The 22,441-nt window shown below is 49.6% G+C and overlaps 1 protein-coding gene across 1 annotated transcript in view; it reads left to right on the top strand.

Moving 5' to 3' along the window:
- The window catches only part of CCNJL (cyclin J like), a 41,217-nt gene extending 21,676 nt beyond the window's left edge, over positions 1 to 19,541 (top strand). Inside the window, exons 4-6 of the mRNA XM_081136033.1 lie at positions 15,050 to 15,352; positions 16,521 to 16,680; positions 17,498 to 19,541. Of these exons, the coding sequence (XP_080992159.1) occupies positions 15,050 to 15,352; positions 16,521 to 16,680; positions 17,498 to 17,921 (887 nt within the window). The 3' untranslated portion in view covers positions 17,922 to 19,541. The remainder of the gene's footprint in view (positions 1 to 15,049; positions 15,353 to 16,520; positions 16,681 to 17,497) is intronic.
- Positions 19,542 to 22,441: the final 2,900 nt, after the last annotated feature.

Below are 22,441 nucleotides of genomic sequence, written 5' to 3'. Positions count from 1 at the left end.
CCCTTTTCTCCCATGGCTTTGTCTGCTCCTGGCACACTGCCACCAACCCCCACAGGCACAATCACCCAGTTCCAGAAGCTTTAGGTTTTTCAAAATTCTGTCTTGTTTTCCACGCTGGCGCCTTCCACCTGCTGTTATTTATAATTGCTCTGGCCGCTTTGGGTTCGCAGCCTCGCAATTTGTGATTTTCTCTACCTGGAGCCAGCTGGATTTCCCGTGTTGCAGAGAGGAGCCAGCCTGGCCGAGTCCACCCTGTTTGCTACCTCAAAGCCTCAAATCAACATGCAGCTCTCTTTGGTCTTGGGAAGAGGTGCGGGGCGTGCGAGACATCCCTGTCAGTGGAGGGCAGAATGGGCATCGCATTTCAGGCGGCCAGGAGAGGCCTGCGCCGTGGCCTTTGGCCTGCCGTTGTCTGTGATCTGTGGGCTGCGTCGAGGCTTGCCGGGGGCAGGGGACTTAGATTTCCATGGGGCCACTCAGGCTGTCCCCCAGCGTCTGTCTGGGGAGCTGGGACATGAGGCGCACACTGGAGACTCCTTTGTGCTGCTGGGGCTGTGGCCGAGGGAGGGGGCCCAGCAGACAGAGAGGCAGACGCCCCCACCCACATGTCTGAGGGCAGCAGCCAGCCTCGGGTGGCAGGACGGGAGTTTTCAGGACACCTGCCATATGCTCAGAGGCCCAAGGAAAGAAAAGTTTCCATGACAGCCTGAAATCCTGTTCAGTCCTCCCTCCCCTCCCCCCAGGCGCACTGTCAGCCACAGGGGGGTCACCTTGCCTCAGGACGTTTGAAGTTCTGTGAATTCTATACCAGATAATTCCCAGAGAGAGAAGAGCCACAGGGCTGCTTACCCCACTGTCAGTTCTTAGGTTTTGAGAGCTGCTTCCAGACAAGGGCCTTTGCACAGATGGAACCTTTTCACGCATATACAGGCCCTTCTGCCCGCATAAAACGGGTCAGTCCAGGACCCATATCTACACACCTGTGGAAGGAGGTGGAAGAAAAAACAGCCTATAGGTTGTTCCGTGGTGGACCAGTGGCAAAGCCACCCATTGTCACGTCCGAGTTAATTGTTTGGGTTTCCTACTTAACCCAGGACAGGCTAAAAATAGTCTAGCTATATATATACTATAAATTGAGGAGACCCACTCTCCTCGAATCTTTCGTCTGATACAGCACCCCTCCCCCAACTGCCTTTTTGTTGTTGTTTACTTAAAAAGATAATTTGAAAATATGGAAACCCCACAACTTTCAGGTGAGTTGCTTTCAGGTGAGTTGACTGAGACGATGTGACATCATCCTCAGTCATTCTGGCAACAGCAGCTTCGTTGCTTACCCGGTCCTTTTCTACATACCCAGCCCTGTGCCAGTCACTTTACACACACATCACATGGAATCCACAAGTAGCCTATGTGGTCGTGCTGTCATCTCCTCATTCTATAGGTTCAGAGAGGTTGAGTAACTTGCCCAAGGCCACACAGCTCAGAGTTTGATTTTTATTATCTGTCATTGAGGTAAAATTCATACTGCAACATAGAATAAAATTCATCATTTTAAGGTGTAAATTCCGTAGCATTTAGTACATTCACGCTGTTGTGCAACAGTCACCTCTGTCTAGTTTTAGAACATGTTCATCACCCCAAAGGGAACCCAGTCCTTGGAAACTGCTCATCTGTTTCCTGTCCACACGGATTTGCCTGTTCTGGATATTTCATATAAAAGGCATCATAGAATATGTGGCCTTTTGTGTCTGGCGTCTTTCCCTTGATGTTTTCAAGGTTATCCGTACTATAGCATGTACAGTACTTCATTCCTTGTAGTGGCAGAGTGCGATCCATTTTATGGATGCACAGCCTTTGTTTGTTTATTTGTCTGTTGATGAACATTGGGTTATTTTCACCTCCGAGCTATTACATGATTAGTGCCGCTGTGGATGTTTAGGTACCAGTCTTATTTGAACAGCTGTTTTCGCTTCTTTCAGTGAAAGTGCTCATTGGAAGTGCAGGTCAGATAGTAATTCCGTGTTGAACTTTCCAAGTGAACCTGGAGTTTTGGTTTTTTGCCTGGCGGTTGCTCTTCAGAGGTGGGTGGGTGTTGCGTCCTTAGGCCCAGGGCATGAAGCAGCAAGAAGAAATACAGTGGGAGAAAGCCAGAGGACATGAGGCGGGCCCAGTGGCCTTTTTGCTAGGGTAGTGTGGCCTTAAATGTAAGAAATTATTGTTATGATATAAGAAGTGGGAGGTATATTTTTATTGTAAAAAATTCAAAAGATAGAGAACTAACTTAGTGTAAAAAATCAGTTTCCTTTCGAACCCGTAGTCCCATTCCCATAGTTGGTTGTGCATTCTTCCAGACCGAGATATACTTATATGTTTTCATAAGATTTTGATTGTTTGGGAAAATCTATCTTCATTTACTAGGGTGGGAGGGGATGAATCATAGATTTACACCCATAGAAACTGCCCAGTAAACAAAACTGCCAGATTCCCTCCCTTCCTCCTGTTTCTCATTCTCTCTTTTTCTCTCCATCTGTTGCCCATCCCAGTCTTCAGAGATGGCTTCTGGGAACAGCAGGCTCTCGTGTCTTCTTCCAGAATTGATCTAGTGTATTTTCTAGCAATGTTCTGAGCATATACCAACACACAGTCAGGCCTCGTGATTGGAAGATTCGGTACCTGCGAATTCACCTGCTCAGTGAAATTTATTTGTAACCTCAAAATCAGTACTCAGAGAGCTTCTGCGGTCATTCACGGACATGCTCAGAGCGGCCAAAGACGTGAGCCGTCCTGCACTCGTGTTCGCAGCTGAGATGGAACAAGGCAACACCCTGCCGTCTCATCTCAGCTCTCATAGTCTGTTTAATGCCATGTGGTCTCGTTTTTCCACTTGTTGGTGATTTTGCTGTTTTAAATGGCCCCCAATCATAGTGCTAAGCTGCTGTCTGGAGGTCCTGAGTGCAAGATGGCTGTGGTGTGCCGTTGGGAGAAAATATGTATGTTTGATAAGCTTCGTTCAGGCATGAGTTACAGTATTCTTGGCTGAGTTTCATAATAATGAATCAACACTGTGTTATACAGAAATACACAATACAAGGTTATGTACTGATAATTGCTATACATAATATGGTAACTGTCCTTTGTGCTATATTTGCACACTTAAGTGAGTATGTCTGTGAGATAGATTCCCAGAGGTGGAATTGTTTGGGTCAAGGGTGTGTGCATTTAAGATTTTGATAGCTAGCACTAAATTGCCTTGCTGATGTTTCAATAAAACCGACACTGATGAGATACCTTTTTTTTTAAATCGAACTTAATTTGCAGGAGATTCGGAACCACACCCTCCACCTAAACAACAGACTATCAGAAGAAGAGCCATGTCCCTTCCGCATCCTGATCCCTCTCCAGTGTCCATGGGTGGCTTTTCTTCTGTGCTCCCCTCGGGGAGTGTATTTGCATTCTGCCTTTCTGCTCTGTCCTGTCCAGGATATCCAGGCAAAGAATCAGTTCCCAGACCAATGGCTTTGAAGGATCCTAAAGCCAGAAATTATTAGCCACGTCTCATAGGACAGGGACCAGTAAAAGCCATTGCCTGCTGGGTGCTTGTGCTCTGGGCCTCAGAGATTCTCAGAGAGGTCTGTCTTTTTCCCAGTAAACCACCCTCACCACCCCAGCACTCCCCCTGCATCCCTCCTTTTCCCCTCCCCCCTGCTTTGATCATTTGGCAACTTGCTTCTGAGAAGCAGCTTTGACGGCAGGGCAGGGGCACAGGATGGGGTCACCCAATGGAGATTTTGGAAACTTGAAAGCAGTCTTAATCCCTCCTGGTAGAAAGGATGAAGGATGGTGCTGCCTTCCTTCCCTGGGGAGGTTAAGCCCTCCAGCCCTCCGTGCTGGGGGTGCTGAAGGTACCTCCGGGGCACTAATTGTAAGCAGCACCTGCAAAGGGATAGTTTTTCCGGGTGGCCTTTTTCAGGGGTGAATTTTGGATAGAGCATGAGATTTCCTTGCAGGATTAAACCCAAATCTGCAAGGAAATGTGGCTGCCCCCGTGCAGGAGATAATTGAACAGCTTCTTGCGTCCCATGCAAGAGTGCCCGCCCAGGAGGAACACGACATTTCCTCCCGGCCGTGGTTTCTTGTTTCTGAAGTCAGGAGAGGGCTTACGTTGGATGTGTGCACGTAATGTGACAGTTGTTGATTGTATTCCTCTGAAATCTGCTGCAACATTGGTGGGGCACCTGCTCATCCGTGGCCTCTTGGTGGTCGCTGCCCAGCACAGGGTGGACTGGAAAAGGTGGTCTGTCACGTGAGGGCCACGCTGCACAAATTCAGCCTCGGGCCCCGGGTTATAGCACAGTGAGGGAGGACATGGTGATTTTCCAATTCCTGTTTCCATCTCTGCAGACTAGCAGGCTTAGAGCTCTTGGGGAGGCAAGGAGGGATTTTGTGTGAGTGCCTGTCAGACAGCTGGCTGGGCTGGAAACTCAGAAATTGTACAGTTTGTCTTAGCAAGTCTGCTGCCCAGACCTGTTTGTCCAGGGCCTGGGATTCTGGGCTCTTGGTATTTTTGTGTGGGGGGGGATGGGGATCTTAACTTGCATGAGTTAATGGAACATGCAGTGTTCAGGAACCCTTGACCCCACACAGGTAAATCATTCAAAAACATTTATTCGACCTCTGCTATATGCCAGACGCTGTGTTCAGCCCCGGGCAGACGGTGGTGAATGGAAGGAATGTATACAATCTTTGTCGTTGAAGAGAATTCATTTCACACAGGTATACCTACTATGCGCTGAGCCTGCAGACAGTGGAGCACATCGCAGACCAAGTCCCAGTCCCAAAGAAGCAGCCTTCAATCCATGCATTGCCAGCAGGTCTCTGGGTCCGAGCCAAGAATAAGCGAATTTCCCTTCTAAGAAAAACCCAAGTGTCCTTCCTGTTAGGAGAACAGCCTGGCTCAGCCAGTTAGCGGGAAAAGGACCGGGACGTTGACGTCAGGCACCCTGTCTGCGCTTCCTGCTACATGCAGTGTGGCTGCTGGAGCTGGGTGTTTCTCTTTCATTTCTTTTTATTTGCTTTAACCTTGACCCCTGTCTGTGGTGAATACTTATATCTTGCAGTACCGTCTCCCCTTTATGGCCAGGATTGCATTATACCGCTTCTCCTGCTATTGCTGATGCAGAAGAGGACACTAGGGTCCCTATTCATTAGGTCCTTTGTTCCCTGGGAGAATGACCTGGAGGGTTTTCCAGATTATAGCCGGTCCTTGCCTAGCCTAAGAGACTCCGCAGCGGGGAGGGGTCACTCCCCAGATCGCAGCAGCCTACCCTTCGCTGGGCACCTGCTGCCTGGTCGGCATTGGCCGTGATAGTACCAGCAAGGCAGCTTCTGCTGGTGTTAAAACCACTGTTGGACCCGAAGGAAGTGCGCCAGCCTGCTACACCCCTGGGTGGTGAGATGATTGTTTTTATGGTAGTGTGTTTGCCTGAATTTTCGAAGTTGTCTTCAAGGAGCCTGCCTCTCCCTAAGTTGTTGTTTTAATTATAAGCATGTCAGTGTCTAGACAGGAAGTCTCTTCTTTGTCACTGACATGTTGGGTTTCTGGAACTCTTCTAGGAAAGTTTGAGACCTCCTGACCCTTGGGCACTTATGAAGCAGATTTATGCCGGGACAGTCTCGGACTAGGGCAGACCTAACGTTCTGCATCCTTCTTTGGCAGTCACGCTGCCAGTTCTGGCTTCTAGGGTCCTATCAGTGGTGTCTTGTTTTCTGAAAAGTTTGAACTGTTTTTTCCTCAGTGGGAGAGTAATATTTATTTCTTGTGGAAATTGGAATATAGAAAAAAATATAAAGAATAAATTAAAAATTAGTTGCAAACTCAGTACATATGTGTGTGTGTGTAAAATCAAAATTTGAGGGAGAACAGATTCTGGCCCCAGCGATCATGGGATGGCTAATATTTAATGAGTGTTTATATGCCAAGCAGTTCTTTGCATGGATTTACTCATTTAATCCTCAAAACAATTTCATGTAGTAGGTAGTATTGTTTTCACCAGTTGATAGAGGAGGAAACTGGGGCCCAGTAAGTTAGGTAACTGGCCCCAGGGTACTGAGCTAGGATGGGGACCCAGGTAGCCGTCCCTGAGTCTTTGTTCTCAGCCACTGCACCACAGTGGCCTTTGTCCTGCAGCATATCACTTCCTTCTGTGGCTGCACCAGGAGCACTCGGGCCAGCGATAGGTTGCTGGGAGACCCCCGGCTCTGCTTTCTGAGCCACATGTTCACTGACCTGGATGAAAACTTCAGCCCTCGGGACTGGGTCTCATTTCTGGAAGCAGCTTCCCATCCAGCCTTGACAGGAGATTGCCTCTCCTCTTCTTTTTTCCTGCTCCCAGCAGAGGTTGGAACAAAGGACCCAGGACCCGTGATGCCCACGCCTTTGGCACTGTGCATGCAGAAGGACTCGATCTCTGCTCTTCTGGGAGCCGTGGCCCCATCAGGCCTGGTCCAGAGCATCACCGGGAGTGACTTTTGTTACAGGAGACAACTCCGTCCTCTGCACAAAGCCCTTGCTCGACCCTGGCGCTGGATGCCAGCCCTTTATATAACAAGTGGTCCCTGCCCACAGCCCCTGCTTTCATTTTTATTTATTTATTTACTTATTTATTTACTTATTTCTTATTCCTCACTCAAGGATATGCTTATAGAGAGAGGGGAAGTGGGGGAGAGAGATAGAGAGAACATCCATTGCTTGCCCTTTGTACGTGCCCCAACCAGGTACAGAACCTACACCCTAGGTCTGCTCCCTGACTGGGAGCCAAACCTGCAACCTTTCCATACATGGGACGGCGCTCCAGCCAACTGAGCCACACCATCCAGGGCCCACAGCCCCTCCTTTTAGACAGTCAGTGAACTTATTTGGGTCCCCTGTAAAGCGGAGCACAGAGGAGCCAGGGATTTGCCGGGGCCACTGTGTGAAGTCATCGCACCAGTTGCTCCATCCTGAGACAGGGAAGTCCTCACAGCCAGAAGGGAAGCCAGCATGTGTGACCCAGCTGGCTTAGTGCCACCTCTGGCCTTGGAAGCATAGTTACAGTTCCCTCCTGAAGGGGAAAATGGCCTGCAACCTCATCTCTGCCTCTGTTTCCACAGTTGTACTCAGGAACTGATTCAGCCTGTCAGAAATGTGTTCACTCATTCATTCATTCATTCATTCATTCATTCAGTATCTGTCGAGGACTACTCCAGTCCCAGAGACTAGAGATGCAGCCTCCAACGGATCAGCCTTACCCTTAAGAGGAGCAAGGCACAGGGAGGGAGCTTTTTCTTTCTTTTTTGTTAATCATCGCCCAAGGATATTTTTCCCATTGATTTTTTTTTTTAGAGTGTAAGGGAGGGGGAGAGACAGAGACAAAAACATCAATGTGAGAGGGACATCGATTGATTGCCTCCCGTACCTGCCCCAACCCAGGCCGTGGATCAAGCCTGCAATGCACATACATGCCCTATACCAGAATCGAACCTGTGGCCCTTTAGTCCGTGGGCCAGTGCTCTAACCACTGAGCCAAACCGGCTAGCATGGGAGCTTTTTCTTTTGTTTCCTGAGGAGGACAGGGAGCTGAGCCTGGGAAGGTATCAGATCTACCCAGTGGGCCCCTGAAGCCCAGGTATGGCTGGGATTGGAGGCTTGTTTCTCCAGGTCACTCCATAACTTCCAGATCCCTGGGATACCCAGAGATCTTGGTTGTGCCTGCAGCAGGTGTTTTAAAGGCAGAATGGGGGGATGCTCCCTGCTCCCCACCGCTATGGTCTTCACAGCTTCCTCCCTTCCCTGAAGACCACCGTAAAAATGCTGTCTTATAGCTGGAGGGTTTGCTTGCTCTGTTTCTGGCTTTCTCTCTCACATCAAATCCTATCTGGAAACTGAACTGTCATTGTGCCTGTGACTGCAGTTGCTCAGTTGGTCCTGAATCCAGCAGAGGTTTATAAAGCAGAGCTAGTTCCAGTGTCTGCTGAGCACTGAGCACCCTTCTCAGCATGCTGAGCGCTCATGTCATCTTCACCACAATTCTATCTCCTCCTCTTCACATTGCAAGGCCACAGAGGTGGAGACTTGCCCCAGACCACACAGCGGGTGAGTGGCCGAGCCCCCTAGAACCCAGGATGGTCATCCTCAGTGCGCTCTGCCCCTCTGCTGCATCGAGGAGTAAAACAGCCTTTTAGAGGGTGCTGGCCTCGGAGCACTTTCTTGGCTTTTCTGTCAAATTGCTCAAAATCTGTCTCCTGGTTCCTCAGGAAGACACTTGTCTGCTGGACATAATTGTAATGCCCTGTTTGGGAATGAGTAGGAAGCACCCTTCTGGCCTCCAATAACTACAAAAAGCCAGAGTAGTTGTTTCTTTAAAATGAAAAAGCTGATCCAGGCAGAGTTAGAGTGGTCCTTTACTATAGAAAGTATACCAGTACAGCCCTGGCTGGTGTGGCTCACCCAGTTGGTCGGGTGTCATCCTGTGCACTGAAAGATTGCTGATTCAGTTCCCGGTCAGGGCACATGCCTGGGTTGTGGGCCCAATCCGCAGTAGGGGGCATGCAGGAGACAGCAGATGGATGTTTCTTTCTCCCCCCCTCCTTTCATCTCTCTCTAAAAATCAATAAAAATGTAAAATAAAAGTATACCAGTACAGTACAGACTCTTCAACTTCAGTTCTATCATTGGAAGAAAACTAAGTCCTGTTGATCATATAGCCCCTTAGTGGGCAGGCTCTGGAATTGAATGAATCCATAGCATGAGCAAAGGGGAAGATGAAGACCAGAGTATTTGTGGAGAACGGGCAGTTAGGTGGGGAGGGGCTGCAGCTGGCCTGACCTCTCGTCCTCGGGAATTCTCACACTCAAATAGATATACTCCTTATGGAGAGACTGGGATTTCAGGGATCCTCGTGATTCTATTAGAGATTTATTACTTACGGTTTAGAAAGCTCTGGACTTCTGGAGCCATTTATTTATTCACTAAAAAAACAAAAACCAAAAAAACCCCACGCAGCTCTTTAAGTATCAACTTTATGCCAGATGCTGTGCTAGGTGAAGGGGCTCTGTAATGTTCTACAAGACAGATGTGGTCCCACCCTCACGGCGCACACAGCCAGACTTCTCTTTTTATTTTATCGCTGGATAATGGCGGCACCTCCACCTTTCTGAGCTTCTGGTTAATGTGGAAAACACTGCCAGCCTCCCGGGGTGGTGGTTACCACAATGAACAGAGTGTACTTGTGTAGGGCATAACAAACAAGTCCTCTGAGGCTTCCCCTCCCCGGGGGCTGCCTGGGGTTTCAGTTGCCTGCAGGGCTGCGGTGGGGCCAGGCCTGCAGCCCTGCCCTCTGGAGCTCACGTCCTGGTGCGGGGATTCTCTGCCTCTTGCTAACCAGCAGTGTGACCTGGGAAAGGCTTTGGACCCCACACTCCCCTTTACCTCCTTCTCTGAACCTTGGAAACACCACCAGGAGGGTGAAAGTCGAGGTCACAGTACAGGGGAAGGAGGCTAGAGCCACTGTAGCATCCACTCTGGGTGTCCTGCAGAGCCTGGCCTGTAGCTTTGCCTGTTTTTAAAAGCATTGTGTGTTTTTAGGAAAGAAGAATAGGCTGCTGTTGCTTTAAAAGCTGGTTCTCTTGGGTCTTGTCTCTGAGCCTAGGTTTAGCTCCTGATTGGGCAGCAGGTAGCCCTGGATAAGTCCATCAGTGGGCACCTTGCCAGCATGTTGGGGGATTACCTGTAGAAGCAGCCTGTCTGCTGGAGAGCTGAGCCTGGGCGTCAGAAATGGGGCAACACTGACTTTTTATAGAGTCCTGTGCTGCGTACCATTTTAAGAGTTTTCTAAATGCAGGGCAAATATGGGTGATGGTTAGGGCTGGGTAATGCATTCATTGGGCTTCATTATAACATTTTCTCTCTTTTTCTTTTGCTATATTTAAAATTTTCCAACAGAAAGCCTTTTTTTGTTTGTCTCGTTTAAGCAGTTCAAAGCATTGTTTCTCTTGGCCCTAATTCAGAAAAGTTAGGAATACTGTTTGGTCTGAAAAAGGCTTGATCGCTAGGATAGTAGGCGGAAAAAGAAAAGCCGGTCTTTAGAGTGGTCAATTCAGAGAGACAGAGTGTAGAATGGTGGTTGCCAGGGTGGGGGAGGGCAAAGGGAGGGATTGTTTCATGGGTATACAGTTTCGATTTTGCCAGATGAAAAGAGCTCTGGAGATTGATTGCACAACAGTGTAAATGTACTTAATGCCACTGAACTATATAGTTAAAAATGGTTAAAAGCCAGTCTATGCATATCCCTCCTCAGCTTGCTGGATGGACAGTGCCTTGCCACCATGGCCTAGTGTGTGGTCAGGAGTTTAGGTCCACTAGTTGTGTGACCTGCCAAGAATTGCCCAGGCACTCTGTGCACCAGCCGCCTGACCCGATGCGAGCAGTGGTTCAGCTGGGTGAACAGAGGGTCTGAAAAGGCGTCATTTGCAGGTTTCACCATCACTACCTGCCACCAACACAAGGGGCTCCCGGGAGTGTGCCTGGGCTCCCGGACCCAGGGTGAGTGCTTTAATAGGGTTAGGATTTTTTTTAATCTTAAAAGTATGTTGATAGGGCCCTGGCTGGGTGGCTCAGTTGGTTGGAGCATCCTCCCATGCACCGAAAGGTTGTGGGTTCGGTTCTCAGTCCAGGCACATTCCTAGGTTGCAGGTTCAATCCCAGGTCTGAGTGTGTAGGGGAGGCATCCGATCGATGTTTCTCACACCAATGTTTCTCTCTCTCTCCCTTCCTCTCTCTCTAAAAATCAATTTAAAATCATATCCTCGAGTGAGGATTTTAAAAAATGTTGATAGGGCTCTGACTGTTCAAATGTGGGGCCATGTGAACATCCAAAAAGAAAACTGTAGATGGAATGATACAATTGTTAAAAAAAATTTTTTTCAACCTCAGTGTAATTTATTCAGGAAATTATGGATCATCTGTGGATGTCAAACCACTGTAGGTTTTTGGAAAACAGGATATTCATAGAATCTCAAGGTGACACTTCACAGATTGCTTATTAATTTCACAGGAAAATGGTACCTTTAAAATGGAGAGATCACCAAACCATCAAACATAGCATCACTATTGCTGGGACAAACTGGCATTATGTAATTCCTGATGTGATCCAGTAAGAAGCACAAACATCAAAACCTCACCTCTATAGTTTTTCTTGCCCAAACTGTTTGATCATGAGGAAGCAATCAGACAGTCCAGAAGGTCAGTCTTTAGTCTTTTTTTTTTTTTTTTTTACAAGACAGCTGGCCTGGATTCATCCAAAGAATCAGTGTCATGAAAAACAAAGAGAGAATGGGACTAAAGAGACATAACAGGCACCTTATGTGAGCCTTGATGAATCCCGTATCTTAAAAAAAACAAAAAAACATTTTTCAGGACCCTTGCAGAAAGTCAGATATGGATTGAATATTAGAAAATGTTATTGCATTAATGCTGATGTTCTTAGGATTACTAATAGCATTATGATTATGTATGAAAATGACCTCGGGATAGATGCTGAAGTGTCTAGGGGGTCATGTCACATTTGCAATTTAACTAGAAATGATCGAGCAGAGCCAATAGTTACATAAACACTTGCACACGTGTGCGCATACACACACACACACACACACACACACACCCCAAACATGGGTCAAGCAATTAGTGAATCTGGGTGAAGGGTCATCTCAATTCATTCATCTTTTCTGTGGACTTGAAAATTTTTCAAATAATCGAACAACTTGAAGAGAATCCGTGGCTCTTGTCTGACTTGGAAAGACTCGGACCTCTGTCCCCCGTGCCTCCCGGGAGACTTGCCTGAAAACTTCCAGGCATCTGTTGTCTGTGTCATTTGTCTTGTCGATAAAGAGCAGGCAGCTGAGTGGCGGGGCTTGGTGGTGGCAGCGCTGAGGACAAAGGACTGGCCCCACTCACGGTCATGGGAGGAGGGGAGGAAATGTCTGCCAGGCACGTGCAACACCAGGAAACTCATAAAATCTTTTCTGGCTGTGAAATGTTTTGTGCTGGAGAATAGTTGCCAAGCGGGGGGTGGCTGGCCAGGGGCTGTGAGGTCGCTCCTAAGTGTGGAGCTGAGTTCTCCGAGCGTTTTCTCTGAGTCTCTGGGGATCTGAACAGGACCCACCTGGGAGGATCCAGTGTGTGTCCAGCACAGAGCACAGTGCCCGGCCTGGCATAGGGCTCCATGCAGCAATGTGTGCGGGGCACTAAGCTCATCCCATTTTGCATGGCCATCCTTTCTCCACCTGGGGCACATTCCTAGGTAGGAAATGAGGGCCTTTGGAGTTTAGTGCCAGTACGTTCAGAGCCAACCCCCTGAGGATTCAGACCCCCTCTGCCTGGCTCTGGCCTGTAGCATGGTGGGTCCCCAAGAAGCAGCAGGTGAAGTCAGACTCCTCGGTAACCATGGCGCCTTCTATTTCAGGGTAATCCTCTTGGGCCTGGTGGCTGGGGAGCAAGCAGAGCTCTGAAAAGGTTGAAAAGCACCAAAGGCAGGGGGGAAACTAATCTGATTGAGCACATCTGCCAGTCGGAATAGATCGCTGGCTGCCAGCGATGCCATGAAAGGGTCTTAGTGCCACCCCTAGCACAGCGCACGTTTCTGCCAAGACTGTGACCTTCCCCATGCCACCTTCTGCTCCTGGGAAGAAAAGAGCTCCTATCTGTAGAGTGCCTGTGAACAGTGTTGGCCCAGTTCAGTACAAGGTTCAGGAAAACCTTGACAGTTTTGCAAAAAATATATATATTGTTTCTTTTTAAATATCACAAAGAATACATGAGCGTAGAAAAAAGGTAGGGAATACAGATCATCAGAGGACAATTCAAATGGCCTAAAATTTCACTATCCAGAGACAACTATTCCTTTTCTCAATGAATATTCATTGGGCACCTTTTATGTGCCAGGGACTGTGCTGGGACCTGGGGGTACAGCAGCAAATGGGCGGGACGTGGTTCCTCTCCTCCTGGGGTTCAGACCTGCTGTCCAGGAATATTAATACTCAATATTAAACAAGCAATCTGAGTGTGAGAAGTGCCCTGGTGAGACATCCAGTGGCCTCTGAACTGAGCTCTGGAGGTCACATGGTAAGGTGTAACATGCTGGGGGGGGAAACACTCCCCGCTGGAGGAGGGTCAGAGTTCCATGTGGCTGGATCCTGTGCCTGAGAATGGAGGGCATGGGGTTCAGCCAGGCCCCACCCCAGGATTCCAGCTGTACCAGAGGCTCTCTTCCCCCTTGGGCAGCGTTGACCTTGGCCTTCGCTTACCTGAGTTGCCCCTGCATGTACGACAAGGGGAGGTGAGTGTTAGATAGATAGGCTCTGGAAGGAGATGGGGCTGGGGGCGCAGGCTGTTAGGAACAGTCAGCAGTTGGCTCCGCTCCTCGCCATGCTGTATATACATTTCCACCCTCTCAGCTCCTCCCTGTCAAAGACCAGGTTCATGTCACGCCACCTTCGTCCACTTAGTGAGTGTTGTCAGGATCGCGGAGAAGATGGGCACACGGGCTTTCCAGAGTTAGTGTTTCATTTCTGTGACATCTCTTGAGCCTTCCTGAGGACTGTGTCGTATCTGCTGTAGGGCAGCCTGGGGTGGTTGCCTCCTGATCTCCCCTGGGAAGCAGGAAAGCCTGATGAGAACTGGGTCATGAGCGCTGGCGGTCGTGCACAGGTGTGTGGCCACATTGTCGTCTGTTCCCTTCATCGGCACAGACACGTGCTCTGAGCACAGCTGCCTCCTCTGACACTCTCTCAGCAGCTGCCTTGCACCCAGTGAGGTGGGGCTTGGAAGCCACACATGACCAGGGCGGGGCTGGGACACAGGGTCACCATCTGATGTGGGATTGGGCAGTACAAGGCACTGGTCAAGAAACTTTCCAAGGGGCAGTGACTCAAGGTGGGGAACAGGGTGAGGTTAGCTGAGTGAAGTGGGGAAGGAGAAGGGTCCTCTGGACAGAGGGGCTGTGTAGACAAAGCTTGCAGGCAAGGAGAGCAGCGGTGCCTTCAGAGGATTGCAGTGACAGCCCCAGCCAGCTGTGCGCGGTTTCCCCAGAGTGAGGGGCGTAAGGCTGGGAGGTCCCCAGCGGCCCCACCTGCAGGGCCTCCCACAGTGGAGGCTGCCACTTCCCACCCACGGCCCCGGCACCTTTACCCTCAGTGAGCCCGACCCCCAGCTGCCGCCAGCTGCTTCTCTGTCCTGAGGATGACCGCCAAGGGTTGGCGTGTCGGTGCCTTGGTTCCCTTGACCAAGGCTCTTGTACTATGTTGTTTCTCAGAATTCCTCATAGGGATAGGCTCCCGTAGTCCACAGTGGTGACACGCTTGATAAAGTACCCTTTGGGGTTTTCTTCCCTTTCCCGTCTTCTCCCACCCACCAGTCTTTCCTAGACTCACCCCTAAAGCACTCTGTTTCAGGGATGACCCAAATTAAAAACCCACTGATGCAGCTTACAGTCAAAACTGAGGATAATAGGGAGCTGTTGAAGGGCTTTTCCACATCTGGGGGGACAGATTTGCAGGGTCATTCTGACTATGACCTGAGCCTCTGAGCAGTCCTGGGGTGAATTAGTCATGACCAGATGGGAGAGCCCACTTCGTTCCTCGGGCCCTCGCCGTTGTTGCTGACTGCTGTGGGAGGCCGCCTGTGTTCCTCAGGCTGGTCTGAACATTTGGTATGCATTTTGTAATTGTATCTGACAAAAGCCTTATGAGGTCTAGGTTCCGTTTTATAGATGACAGAACTGAGGCCCAGAGAGGGTGGTATACCTGTGCATGATCACACAGCTGGGAGTGATGGCTTGGGGATTCGAGCTGGGTGTGACAGATCCAGTGTAGACTCTCATACTCCCTCAGCAGCGGGCCTTTTGGCTTTCTGTACTCCCTGCCAGGACCTTCCAGGCACGTTAAGGTGGACCTTTACTGAATTCCTGGATGCAGGCGACTGCTGTCTCTCAGTAACCTCTGTCTGCTTCTCCCACAGGTAAATTCGAGGACAGGGAAGACCACGTACCCAAGTTGGAGCAGATAAACAGCACGAGGATCCTGAGCAGCCAGAACTTCACCCTCAGCAAGAAGGAGCTCCTGAGCACGGAGCTGCTGCTCCTGGAGGCCTTCAGCTGGAACCTCTGCCTGCCCACGCCCGCCCACTTCCTAGACTACTACCTCCTGGCCTCCGTCAGCCAGAAGGACCAGCACTGCCACAGCTGGCCCACCACCTGCCCCCGAAAGACCAAAGAGTGCCTCAAGGAATACGCCCACTACTTCCTAGAGGTCACCCTGCAAGGTGGGGCCTGGTGTCAGGACCCGTCACCCCTTCCCCACCCACCCAGGGGCCAGGACTGGGTGGCACCAAGAGGCATGTGTGCCCATCCAGGGAGTCCTTACTGACTGGAGCCCATCCACCCAAATCACTCCCACTTTGCAAGGGATAAACAAAAAAGAAACAAGGATCCACCCAGTGTGTTTGTTACCAATCATGTGTAAAAGAGAAATAGCTGCTTAGTACGGGCCACTGGTATTCTACAAACTTAACTGGTCACCTGGTAATGTTTCTTATGGTAACCTGCAACTTGCAGATGATGTAAATAGGACAGATTTGCAGGTAGGTCAGTCTGAAAGAGCTGTCATCTCACAGATGGGTGGGGGAGGTGGTTATGTTACATCTGCTTTAGTGGTTAAGTTACCCTGTTTAGGGACTTCTGTTTGAATCTCCCTTCCTAGTGTCTTAAAAATCTAGATGTTAGGTAAAATACCAGGTCAGAAATACAGTTCGTACAACCACCCAGTACCCCACCACAACCCAAAATTGGTCATGTGGCACCTTATTTTAGTGCTTTGCATACATTATCTCATTTGAACCTCCCAACAAGTCCACATAAAGTCTCAAGATATCTTAGTGGAACATTAGCATTTCTCAGATCGTTTCACAGGGTCTACATAGACGAAAGCATCACATTGTTCACCTTATTTACATGTACAATTTGTATTTGTTCATCTTCAGTTAGGCCAATTTGAGTGAAATCAAACGGCTCTAGTCATTCATTCGTATATTCATTTATTTGACAAATTTTTATTGAGTGCCTACTGTGGTCCAGGCTTTGTTACTGTTAATAGGTAGCCCTTGAAATGGCATATCATTCACCCTTAATAACCAAAGAAAGGACAAATACCTTGTAGCCCATCAGCAAACCCCTTGCAGAAGCCATTGACCATGTTTTTAAAATCACTGCTCTAGGCTGGCATGAGAAATCCTAGACTGAGAGCCAGGGTGTTTAAGATTTTCATGGTAGTCCCACTTTTTTCATCATGAGCTTGCGGGGGTAGGGGGACGCAGCAACGAACAGCCTTGAACCTAATCATTTATCTACTGATTCTAGGGGGCACAAGGCAGGCAGGGCACCGGGCCTCCAGGCGAGGCTTTGTGATGCTGACTGCCTCTGATTCTCTTTCAGATCATATTTTCTACAAATTCCAGCCTTCCGTGGTCGCTGCCGCCTGCGTTGGGGCCTCTAGAATTTGCCTTCAGCTTTCTCCCTACTGGACCAGAGACCTGCAGAGGATCTCAAACTACTCCCTGGAACATCTCAGCACATGCATCGAAATCCTGCTGGTGTAAGTTCCCCTCCAAGCCTTCCATGGTTCTGAAATATTGAGGTTCCACTTGTCTTAATGTCCAATTCAGGCAATTTCCTGAAGTCTGAGCCTTATGGTGGGTTCCCCAGCTAGTGTCTCATGTAACATGGACCATGGTGCCTCCTGATAGAATTGAAGTTTGGGGAGTTGGTCCTTCTTATTTTGGGTTGTATCAGTCATTCTTATGGATGATCACATTGAGAGACTATCATTGTAAGTTGCTTTCTCCAATGTGGCTACAAAGTTGACCTCTTAGCCAGCTAAGCCCAGAGTGGCTTAACATAAGAAGCCACAGCCTTCTTGCAGGGATCCCTGGGAATCTCGGGGAGAAAACGTTCAGTGCGTCAGAGAAGATGCTTAAAGGCATCATAGACCCAACACCTTCTTGCAGGGATCCCTGGGAATCTCGGGGAGAAAATGTTCAGTGTGTCAGAGAAGATGCTTAAAGGCATCATAGACCCAACACCATGAAACTGACATCAGAGGTGGAAGAGCTCAGTGGTGACCTCAGGGAAGAAGACAGGACAGAAAGATCCTACCTGGCTGTACACAGTCCCTTTTCCGCTTGACAGGTGGCAGCATCTCCTAGATGCTCTGCCCCACTGAACATGTGGCTCGGTCCCTAAAGAGTCACCTCTTGGCCTCCTGATGTGGAAGGCAAAGCTGGAGGCAGTGAGCACAGACTGGGCAAGGTCCAGCAGGAACAGCACACAGATCCCACCTAGCAAGGCAGATAGAGGTGCTCTTAGCTGTCTGCTTTTAACCTCTGAGTCTCACCCCGGTCCTTCCCTTTCAGAGCTTATGACAATGTCCTCAAGGATGCCGTCGCAGTCAAGAGCCAGGCCTTGGCGATGGTGCCCGGCACATCCCCAGCCCCCACCCAAATGCTGTTTCAGCCACCTGCCTACCCCACCCTTGGCCAGCCGACACCTGTGGCCCTGGCACAGTTCCAGACCCCCGTGCAGGACTTGTGTTTAGCCTATCGGGACTCACTGCAGGCCCATTGTTCGGGGAGCCTGCTCTCAGGGGGCACTGGCTCATCTCTCCACTCCCCGTACCCCTCCCTCCAGCCCCTGGACGTGTGCCCTGTGCCCCTCCCCACGTCCCTCAGCATGCAGATGGCCCTCTCAGCTGAGCCCAGGCACTGCCTTGCCACCACCTACAGAAGCAGCTACTTCAGTGGGAGCCACACATTCCCCACGGGCTGTTTCGACAGATAGGGCCCCGTTGGGCCACCCAGGAAGGCCTTGGAGACCCAGGCAGAGGAAGAAGACACTAACGAGGGGAACTCAGCAGAGCACGGCGACTGGGAGGCCATCTCCGCAGAGCCTCAGCCCTGGACTAGAGAGGGTCTGTGCTCTTTTTAAATAAAACGGACCCAGAGCAAAACAGTCAATGAGATACCTCACCCAAGAGCATTCCCCTGAAAAACATCTTCCACATGTGCCTGGGGTGCAAGGGGATGGCTCCACAGCCGTCCCCTGGAGCAGGGGCCCAGAGAATCAAGAAACTCCTGGAAAGAGGCCAGGAGTCTGGGAGCTGGATGCAGACACGGGTCCACGAGCGTGTCCGGTGTTTAGCATTGAAGACTCCTTTGTTCTCTGCCGATGGCAGCTACGCCACCGAAGAAGGGCAGCCTGACGCGTTCTCAGGACCCCAGCGGGTGCTTCTGTCCCCCTGGCTCCATGCAGGGGCCTGTGTGTGTGTGACGCCTGGGCGTCTGCCTTCTGAGGCACGGTGCTCGGCTCTCTTGCCTCTAATGTCGAACCTAAAACCTTACTCACCCTTTTAGACATTTCACATGCTGCTGCTTCCCGAAGTGACCTAGCTTTCTGTTCAGCAAGAAGTCTTGTTTACACACTGTATCAGGGATTTTGTGATACTTGAAAATTCCTTAGGAGGAAATCGATGTTGACTACCACCACTGCCGGTCCCACGCGCGGGCCGTTGCCTTGACCCCTGCTTGTGACCGACCTGTGGGCGATGGCAGAGCTCCCTTTTCAAAAGCATATGGTTGGGGAGAGCCACTTGCCAGTCTCTCGGTTCCAGGAGATTCCACACCTCGGATGCTGAGTTCACCTGTAGAACTTATATAACCACCCAGAGGCAAAAGGTTGAAAGGTAGACAAAGGTTTAAAACCAACATCCCCACCTCCCTCTACCTGCTTCTAGTACATGAGGTTAAACCAGCCTCGGCTTTGAGTTTGGCTAATAGCAAAGGGTAATAACGTGGAATGTGTGCTTAATGCCCGCTGGATTTGGGGAGTGGGGGTGCGTATGACACCACCAGACCAAAGGCCAGTGTTGGGGTATCTGCAGCAAGGGGCTCTCAGGACCACTCTGGTGGCATGTGCAATATGTTTTTATTCTGACTCGCGGCTTGTGCTCAGCATGGGTTTTTGTTTGTTTGTTTGGGGTCAGGGGGCGTGTTGTTCACCCAATAGAACTGGGAGGTGCAAAGAAGCACGGAAACATTTGTTTGTTTGTTTTTTAAGAAGAAACCATGTTGGTTTTATTACTCACTTGCCCGTCCAGGAGACTGGCAGGTGGCTACCGGGACAGTGGCGTGCTGCTGAGTCGGGTCCGAAGGTGATGTTCTGAGCAGGACAAAGCCTCCACGTGCAAACGGAGTAAGAAGAGACTAGACGTGGGTCTGGTGCTGCCACTTTGTCACACTCGCATGGGAAGCTGCACGTTCGTTTGTTTTTCTCTTTTCCTTTGGCCAACCTATTTATGTGCGACTGGTTTGGATTCCAAGTTATTGTGTTTGTTTTCTGTGGCTGGGGGCTTGTGAGGCGGCCCCCGGAAAAAGGTGTCCCGCAATAAACATGTCGCCTGCCCTAGGTCTCTGAGTTCTGTTCCTAGTCTTTCAGCCAGCTGTGCCTGACTCCCTTCCACACACACACACACACACACACACACACACACACACACACACGTGTCATTCATGCTGAGCTTGTGGGGGATGGGCAACAGCAGAACTGGCTGCTATGGAGCTGGGTCTGGCCCTCTGGGTTGGAGCTGGGCCTCCCTGGGGACTTGGGCAGCCGAAGTGAGTAAGGCTTGACATCCCAGCTCTTCCACTGAATCGAGGTTCTCCAGAGGAACAGAATTCATTATATATATAGCAAGAGGGATTTATTTTAAGAAATTGGCTCAACCTTGCAAATGCCTGGGTTCGTCAGAGTCAAGGTTGTGCTTCGTCACGTCCTCCTGGTTCCAAGTCCATCTGTCCAAAGCCACCTGTTCTCACATCTGAATTCTCTTCTCTTTTGTCTTGGTGATTCTCAGAAGGGCTCATTTTTGCTCCCCACGGGACATGTGGCAATGTCTAGAGATATTTTTGGTTGTCACAGTTGGGGGAGGGATGTGGTTGGCATTTAGCAAGTAGCAGCCAGGGATGCTATTCAACGTCTTACAATGCACAGGAAAGCCTCCACAGTAAAGAATTATCTGGCCCAAAATGACTATAATGCCAAGGTTAAGAGACCTCAACTCGCATGTCACCTCCCAGAGAGGTCTCTTGTAATACCCCCTAATTACACTATCATTTTATTTTCTAAACAGCTTTTAAAAGCTTCTGAAATGATCTTGTTAATTTGTGTACTTGATTTGATGATGTGTCCTTAGCTATCTCCCCCCAGTAGGATATATAGAATATCATTGCCTGGTGATGGTGGCACTAATAGCAACTGGCATTACTGAGCATTTACTGTGTATAAAGCACCATACTAAGGACTTTGAGGGCATTTCCTGTAATCATCCTAGTAACCCTACAAGGTTGGAACTTCATTAGCTGTGTTTTACAGATTGGAAAATGGGGCAAGGAGAGGTTATTTGCCTAAGGACAGCAGCGGTGAAGGAAGGAGCCATAATTCAAGCCCAGGCCGTCTGGAGCTGCCCTGCCACCCCATGGTGCCTTGGGTTTTGAGTGAGTGAAAGACTCCATAGCCATCCTGCTCACCTGGTGGGAAGACATGACAGAATAATGGATATGGGTTCATAAAAGAAAAGAGCTGCCTGGCGTTAGTGCTCCTGGTTTACAGAGTGGCCGGTGCCCTCTCAGAGTGTACTCACCAGCAGAAGTACAGAAACAGAGCTGCTTGCATGTCTGCCTCAGGCTAACGTGATCTACAGCTCAATCCGTCTGCCCCCAATAAGCTCTGACCTGGGAGGGTTCTCTGAGCCCCATCTGGGAAGGTAGAGATCTGGAACCAGCTTGAGGCTCCCCTGGAGCATCCCCTGGGAAACACCTCCCCTCTAGGTTGGCTCTGGGAACCTCTGGCACCAAGTACCTGGAAAAGAACCTTACAAGCCCTCATTTCCTCATTCTCTGTTCTGCAGGGAAGACCTTGTGACTTGAATTTCAGCACAAAGGCCATAGCATTTGACAGGAGTCTCAAGTCCAAATGCCCACCAGGACCAGACAGGTAACATAAGTGAATCTAGCTGGTGGTGGGGACTGTGTTGAAACCAGTGTCCAGCTAGCAGCTACGGCTTCTACTCAGCTCTGGCAAGTAAGACCTTTCAGGGATGTTAAGCTCTGTGTTGCTGAACCTTCAGATTTACAGAAAAACTGGCAATCTCTATACTTTGTAGGAAATCGACTAATTTTTCATTTAATTTAAAAATTAAAAATCATTTCAACACAAGAGAAGACTAATATAACACATTGTAGATTAGAGTGGTTCTTGGGCTGGGCGCTTGCAGCGTCTAGTACTACTAGACAAGAACATTGGGCCTGAGAAATGGAAGGTCTGAGCTTGTCTGCTCTTAGCTAGATGACCTTGAGAAATGCCAGCTTCTCCACTCTGAACCTCTCATTTGTCAGGAAGGTTACCAGCCTTCACTTCAGGTTTATGGTAAGAAAGCATGGAATATACGATATCATTATTCAACAGTGAGTTCTATGAGGAATATTGTGAATAAATAGGCTCCTCCCTTTGGGGGCTCAGGTGAACCTCTGAGTTTTACAGGAAGGGCTCAAGTGGTCAGGCTTCTGCTGGGCCAGCTCTGACCCAGCCCCTGCCCTTGCCAGAGACACAACAGACAGGATGTACAGGGAGCCAGGCCACCTGCTACTCCATAGCTATGTGGACCTGGGCAGGTAATTTCCCTTTTCTAGGTCTCAGTTTTTCTACCTGCAAATTGGAAGGGTTGGGACTGGAACAGACTCTAAGGTCGTGCCTGGCTAGGAAGCACTTCATAGTGATAACAGTGATAGCTCCCTGGTCTTTGTACCTAAAGAGTTTGGTTCAGCATGTCTAGGGTAGGACTTGGGCTATCCTTTTAACAGGACCCCCAGGAGATGCACATGCACAACCAGGTTTGGACAGTTCTCCCTGCTCTAAAAGCTCTGACCTATGTGTGCTCATCCTTCCACAGAACCAACCAAGAAGGGCCCTTAATAGCTGTTTACTGAGCACTTACTATGTTCCAGACCCTATACTTGACACTTCCTTCGTGCTCTCTTACTCCCCTTACTCTTAATTTGTCCTCACAACACCACCATGAGCTAGTTAACACCATTTTCCAGATGTGGATGCTGAGGTTCAGGGAGGCTCAAGGTCTCACCGTGGGCAAGTGATGGGAGTGAGTTTCACACTTAGATATGCCTGACAGAGGAGCCACGTGGCCTCCAGTGCTTCGTCACCCCTAGATGAGTCATACACACCTGCACCAAGGTCCAGTCACTCAGGATTTCACTGCCTGGCCCCCTTACCCCGCCTTCCCCTGCGCA

The sequence above is a fragment of the Miniopterus schreibersii genome (assembly GCF_964146895.1).
Source record: "Miniopterus schreibersii genome assembly, chromosome: 4".
NCBI classification, from domain to species: domain Eukaryota; kingdom Metazoa; phylum Chordata; class Mammalia; order Chiroptera; family Miniopteridae; genus Miniopterus; species Miniopterus schreibersii.
This window is presented reverse-complemented; position numbering and strand designations above follow the sequence as displayed.